Source organism: Volvox carteri (assembly GCF_000143455.1).
Source record: "Volvox carteri f. nagariensis unplaced genomic scaffold VOLCAscaffold_44, whole genome shotgun sequence".
NCBI lineage: Eukaryota > Viridiplantae > Chlorophyta > Chlorophyceae > Chlamydomonadales > Volvocaceae > Volvox > Volvox carteri.
The window spans coordinates 1,118,935-1,125,191 of record NW_003307587.1 but is presented as its reverse complement, the minus strand read 5'-3'; the positions used below and the strand labels follow the sequence as shown (position 1 = coordinate 1,125,191).

At 55.5% G+C, this 6,257-nt stretch overlaps 1 protein-coding gene across 1 annotated transcript; it reads right to left on the bottom strand.

Annotated features, from left to right (window-relative positions):
* Positions 1 to 1,693: 1,693 nt before the first annotated feature.
* VOLCADRAFT_95554 (uncharacterized protein) lies at positions 1,694 to 5,475 on the bottom strand (the record flags this gene model as incomplete). The annotated part of the gene is made up of 8 exons (XM_002954598.1): positions 1,694 to 2,795; positions 2,867 to 3,169; positions 3,523 to 3,754; positions 3,901 to 3,988; positions 4,024 to 4,609; positions 4,751 to 4,889; positions 5,109 to 5,261; positions 5,457 to 5,475. The coding sequence occupies 8 exons, from the start codon at positions 5,473 to 5,475 to the stop codon at positions 1,694 to 1,696; spliced, it is 2,622 nt and encodes an 873-aa protein (XP_002954644.1).
* Between the last annotated feature and the right edge of the window lie 782 nt (positions 5,476 to 6,257).

Below are 6,257 nucleotides of genomic sequence, written 5' to 3'. Positions count from 1 at the left end.
TGCAGGTCCAGGTGTATGTCCTAGGTATTGTGCGCTCTGTCACATGCCAACGACACCCAGGCAGGAAGGGAGGAATGATCTGTTAAAGAGAACTCGGGAATAAACAGCAGGGAGCACCAAACACTCGCTGGGTTGGTATAAATGTATCCAGCAGAGGCACACACACACACACATACACACACACACACACACACACAACACAAGAAAAACAATCCACTGGATCATTTGTGCTATATAGTTGTTCCCCCTTCTGCCCGTATTAAGGTATTACTACTCGTTTTTCCTTGATGTAGCCAGCACTGAAACGGCACCATGCATGTTTGGCTTTACGACATAGTTTATAAGCTAGTTGCTATTCTGGGGATGCGAGCATCAAAGGTACGACATGGGTGTGTCGGTGGCCCTACGGCCCTACAATAGTCACGATTGCCACCTCGAGCTCGTCAGGAATATGTTGTCAACATGGCCCTCTATACACAGCATGCACATGCTACCATGCCATACCACATCCTTGGATACCAGGTGTGATACCAGGTTTCGGTTTCATCTTTTGATGTTTTATGGATATGTATCCAGGCAAGCATGCGCAAATAGGTGTCCTTGAAGAGGTGGTGAACACAAGTGTTCTAGGATGGTGGTTCAGCGAAACCACCATGAAGAACCTCGGTCGTGGAGATGAAAACCGCCGACACGGGGAATCGAACCCCGGCCTCCCGCGTTCCTTGTCTTGGCTCGAGTCCTGACAGGCGGGGATACTGACCACTATACGATGTCGACCCTCTGTGACGTGCCTACTTCACCTCGACTCCATGACTCATCCTTTCGCTACCGGGACTCGAACCCGGGTCTCGAGAGTGAGAATCTCGCATCCTAACCGCCTAGACTATAGCGAAGGATTGAATACACACACCTCTTCCAAGAGATGCTTTGAAGGCCTCCTGTCGGGAGCAAGGACCACCGCGCTGCGCCGCGAAGGGGACCGTAGCTTCGACTCCCAGGGCAGCTGTGGGTGTGTGGTGCGTAAGGTGCTGTGTGGTGCATAGGTGAGAACGGTATTAATGTGGGGAAGCAGTGGCGTGGACTCAGTTACATTACATCTGTGACGGAGGGTGGCTTAGTAGCAAGCCACAGCCAGCAGTGTCGTAGCAGAAGGCATTCTCGAGGTTCACATCCGGCATCCAACAGCATCGACCCATAACAGCAAGAGAGGCAGTTCCTCACCGCAGGCCGCCATGTAAGAAGTTGCACAATCACACAACAGCAGGCATGCGATAACTTTAATTCGAAGCCTGAGCGTCAAATTGATTCGCAGATGTGAAAGAACACAAACATTTCTAGGTTCACAGTCTCAGCGCGTGGTAACGATCTTGCGGACGTTCTCAAGGCTCGCAATGGTCAGATCCGTGCCCTGCAGCTTTACATGCAGATCTGCCGTGAAAGCCGCATTGACGGCTTCGCAGGCGGAGGTGATGTCGTCCAGCGTGGTGTCGGCGAGTGGGGTGAATGAACGGGCTGCACTCGATTCCATCCAGTTCTGAGCCACGTTGGCGGTAGTGAGTCAGAGCCGTCACAGCAGCACCCGGCTGCTCCGGATTGTCATTGTGAAAAACCAGTAGGGTATCAGCTGCTGCTTCCAAGCTGTTGATGTTATCATGGTCATCCCGGAGCACAATGGCCATGAACAGGCCTGTGCTCAGGAATGTGTTCTCATACGTGGTCTTGAACGTTTCGTGAAACGTTCGGCACGATCGTGTCCTGCCAACTTGAAGGACGCCATGGCCATTCCGATGGTCAGGCTGGCTGTCGTACGGTTCGCCGCGGAGATAAGGTTTCCGATGCCCTTGCATCGGTCGTCGTGGGCGGCTGCGGGGTCTCCACCACCAGCAGCTGCAGTGTCAAGGAAGTGGCGGCTGATCATGATCGTGCGGTTCAGCCATGTGACTTGGCTCTGCGACGTGGCCTTGGCGACATACTTGGTGGCATAGTGCGTGGTTCGGTGGGCCACAACCTCTGCTTGCACAAGGATGTCCTCCAGGACCTCGGGGTCACACATGGGGACCGGCAGTACAAGCTGTTCCTCCACTGTTGCGATGTACTGACGGTCGAGCTCACAGGCCAGTGTGAAGATGTTGTTGCAGCCCAGCACCATTGTGACAGCGGGGCAATGGGGCACAATGTTGGGGCCGTATCGGGGCAGAACGAACAGGCCGCTGTCGCCCACCCACTTGAACTCACACCAGATGTGGCGTGGGTAGGCCATGCCGCAGTCTCCATCCACGCCTGCACAGCTGAAGCGTTTGCAGGTGTCGGTGTGTTTGTGGGTGCAGGACCCCACGACACCCGCCACAAGGTGCTGGGTGCAGCGTTCCAAGCACACTTTGGGTGTAAAGGTATCAGTGGCTTCACCCCCGGTCCCACATGGCTTGCCACGGGCGACAATGGCAAAGTCATACGCAGGTGCCGGCATGGATCCATCTGGCTGAGGCGCGCGGATGGCTGGGGGGCGGCCAGCGGACGCTGCGGGGGGGGCTGGCTGGACTCCATTGTCACCATTGCCAATGTCTTCATCTGTGCCCGAGGCGCTGCCAGGTTCTGCTTGAGTCAGGCCGTCATCCTCTTCTGCAGTAGCATCTGTCATGCTGTCATCACCAGAATTCGTTGCTGCCGTTGATGTTTCCATGGGCGTCGGTGCAACTGCCGTTGGTGTGGTGGGTGCAGCCGTGACCAGGGGTGTCTGCCAGAAGACTTGTCGCTCTTTGTCCTGAATGTCGTAGTACGGCTCAGGCAGCCACATGCTGCAGAGGGCGTGTGCCAGCACCAGAGTGCGGCAGTTGGGCCCCTCAAACAGGGCCCGCATTTTGTCCACGGTATCGCTGCCAGGTGCACCATGCCGTGCAAGTGCAGGGCGAGGCGTCCACTCTGCTCCACCTTGATGCAGATGTGGAACACGGTGCCACAGAAGCAGTCGGGGTTGCTCTGCCGCTTGTCGCCAGGTTTGAAACCAAAAAGGATGTCCATGAAGGCGAGCTTAACCGTGTTGAGGAGTGCTTGGCTGGTGTAGGGGTTGTTTTGCACCCGCCGCCACTTGTCCATGACACGCTCCTCCCGCAACGGAGCACCATCCTCGCCAAATTCCAAAAATTGCCCAGCGGCCATGACTGCAGCCGCACTGTGCAAGTCGGCGGGGTTGACGTTAAACATGAGGAGTGGCAGCCTGGTTGCGGCGGCTACACCACGTAGATTGGCGTGCGTGTTGCGGTAATAGGCATCTGTCATGTCGATGCGTGCGACCGTTCACCGAAGAGAGGTGACGAGGGCGTGCACAAGAGGTGACGTGTCTTGGAGCAAGTGGCGACGATCCGGGTGCATCTTCGGCAAGGCCAGGATGTCTGCCATCGCTTTGACAGCCTCTCGCGGGATGGCACCCACTGCATCGATGTCTTGCTGGCAGCTCTTCACTCTGTTCAGATGGTGATGTTCTCCGGCAACGATGCAGCAGAGCGTGGGATGGCATCCACCCACTGATCGAGTGATGGGTTTGCCACGGCTATCCCGTGCATTGTGACGGTGATGGGCTGCAAGTCAGACGGCCGGTTCTTGACCTTGAGCCTGTAGATCTGCTGCTGCACATGGCCCAGCCCCAGTATGCTGGCTTCCAGCACGGTAGGCCACTCCAGACGCTGCCCGTCCTGATTGATTTCTGGCACGTCTCCACCATCATAGCGTGCGAGAGCAGCCTCCGGGATGCGTCCGCCTGGATGCGGAGGCAGCAGCCACAGGCAGGGCAGACCAGTCAGAATAACCAGTGCGGTTGTGTGCGTGCATGCATGAACACCCAGCACACATGATCCGCAACGAAAGCACTGCATGCAAATTCTCATGTTAGTGTTTAGTGCTTACATTCCAAGGCATGAATGCAGTCGTTGCACATCATGATGATGTCGTCGCCAGCCCCGTTGGTGTGCACCGTACAATTCTCCCCAGAGCGCTCCACACGCATGCAGTACGGCACTAGCCACACACCCGGAGCAGTGGGATCCGGCCGTGGCTCCATGCCAGGTCGTGGCGGCCACGAAGGGAGCATTCATTCCTCATGCTGGCCGTCCACGTCTTGTGGCCGTGTCGCATCCACTCCTGCTTCTTCATCGGAAAGAATAGACTCCTGCTTGTCGTCAACACCATCTGTCTCACGCCGACATCACCGTGGCAGACTAGATGGGCCCGCCTCATGCGGTGGAAAGTCTTCCAGGAAGAGCCATATGCTCCAGTGTTGCCCAAATGGTCCCGCGCCTGTTGCAACGAACTGTGCTGCTGGGTGGGCTGGCGGTGCTCTTGGTCATCCGAACCACCAGAGTCCCCTGTCGTACCAGGATGCTTGGTGAGCCCCGTCTTCTCCGTAGAATGCCCATTGAGCCACATCTTTCGGAAGCCCCACGGCAAAGCTGGCTCGGGCGGTGGTGGTGCTCTGGCGGCTGTCACTGGTAGCCATGCGACGACTTGAGCTGGACGCGCCACTGCCAGCGTCCTCCAAACATCTGCACGCAACTGGTGCACGTTGGGGATGTCACCAAACCGGTAGCCGTGTGCCTGTACCGCGGACTTCATCTCGCTGCAGCAGGTGCAGACACAGGAGCCATGTTGTTTTTGACAGTGGCATAAAGCTGTTTGGCGACTCGGATCTGTACCCTAAACCCTAAACCTTAAACCCTAACAGAAGCTGTTAAGGGAATTACAGTGGGCAGAGGCTGACCCGCAGGAACATCTTGCACATGTTCCGGCCATGAAGCTGTACTGCTGTCTAACCAGGCACCCATACAAGGCTTGGTGGGGTTTGTCGGCCGCCTGAAACCCAGAAGGCAGCATCCAAAACTGCCTCCACAAGGCTACCCCTGCTGCGGCGGGTGTGTTGTGGTGTGTGCTCCTCAGATGACTGTTGCCGAATCACACGGGCTTGATGCTTTCGAGCTGCGTCCACTGTTTGGTCTGCCGCCACTTGCTCAGGTGTTCGGTTGGCTCGCACCTCTGCTACCCGAGCTGCATGTGCTGCTCGATGCGTGGCCACTTGCTCAGGCGTTCGGTTGGCTCACGCCTCCGACCACCGCGCCCACCGAGCAGTAGCTGCTGCTCGGTCCGCCGCCACTTGCTCAGGTGTCCGGTTGGCTCGTGCATCTGCCCATCACGCTGCAGCTGCTGCTCGATCCGCCGCCACTTGCTCAGGCGTCCGGTTGGCTCGCGCCTGCACCTTTCTGGTTGCATCCACACTGGACAGCTGGGGTGTCGGGGGGGAAGGTGTGGCTTGAGTCCGGCCTGTGAAGCTCAGAAGCCACGAGCCTCCACCTGCAACTGTACCTAACCGCCGACGTCCTGCATGATGTCAGGAAGAGGATTACTAGTCTACAGCCCATACAGGAGATGGAGCAACATCACGGGCATCAGTCTCAACCAGGACTCCTTACCGGAACCAGAATTGTCCATAGAAATGGCCGGTCAAACTGATGTCGCGACAGGTTATCCTCCTATCCTCAAGGAATGCATGCATAGGGCCCTACCAACTCATAGGGGGTCTAACAGCGGCTAACAGGCGTGCCTGTTAGGGAATGTTAGCCTAACAGATTCTCTAACAGTGATGGGGCTGTCAGACGATGTTTGGGCTGGCGGCAGGTGGATCTGGCTGTTAACAAGCATGTTGAAGAAGTAGAACAGGAATTGGTGCTGTTAGCCGTTGTTAAGGCTTGTCAGATGTTTTCAGACTGTATTTTAGCTCTGTCTCACGTTGTTGATGGATGATGTCGTTTAGAACAAACATTCTTGAACGGTTTGTAACGAAATGTCCTGCCTTTTGCCTAATATTTGGCAAACCATACGTTTCAAGCAATATCATCAATCATGCATATTACCTCGCTTATTAGCAAGGCACTAATTGACTGGATGAAAATCCAGGCTGCTGTTCCAAAAGCACTACTGCTGCAGTGAATTTAGGCATGAAACGAATGGCACTACTTACATGGCGTAAGGTATCCATGTGCTTCACAGTTTAGCATACGAAGCACTACTGCATTTGAAAAGCAGTTCAACGCCAATACCTACTTACAGCCACCAGCAGGCCCACAAGGTTGAATTATCTGCATCCTCTCTCTCGTTACTGAAACACAACGTGCTGCACCTAAAGTAGGCCCTGAGCTTAAGATAGAAGAAAACATGTTAATGTTCAAATTCAAGATCCTCCCTTCATATCCAGTGACCTGCTCCACCACAAC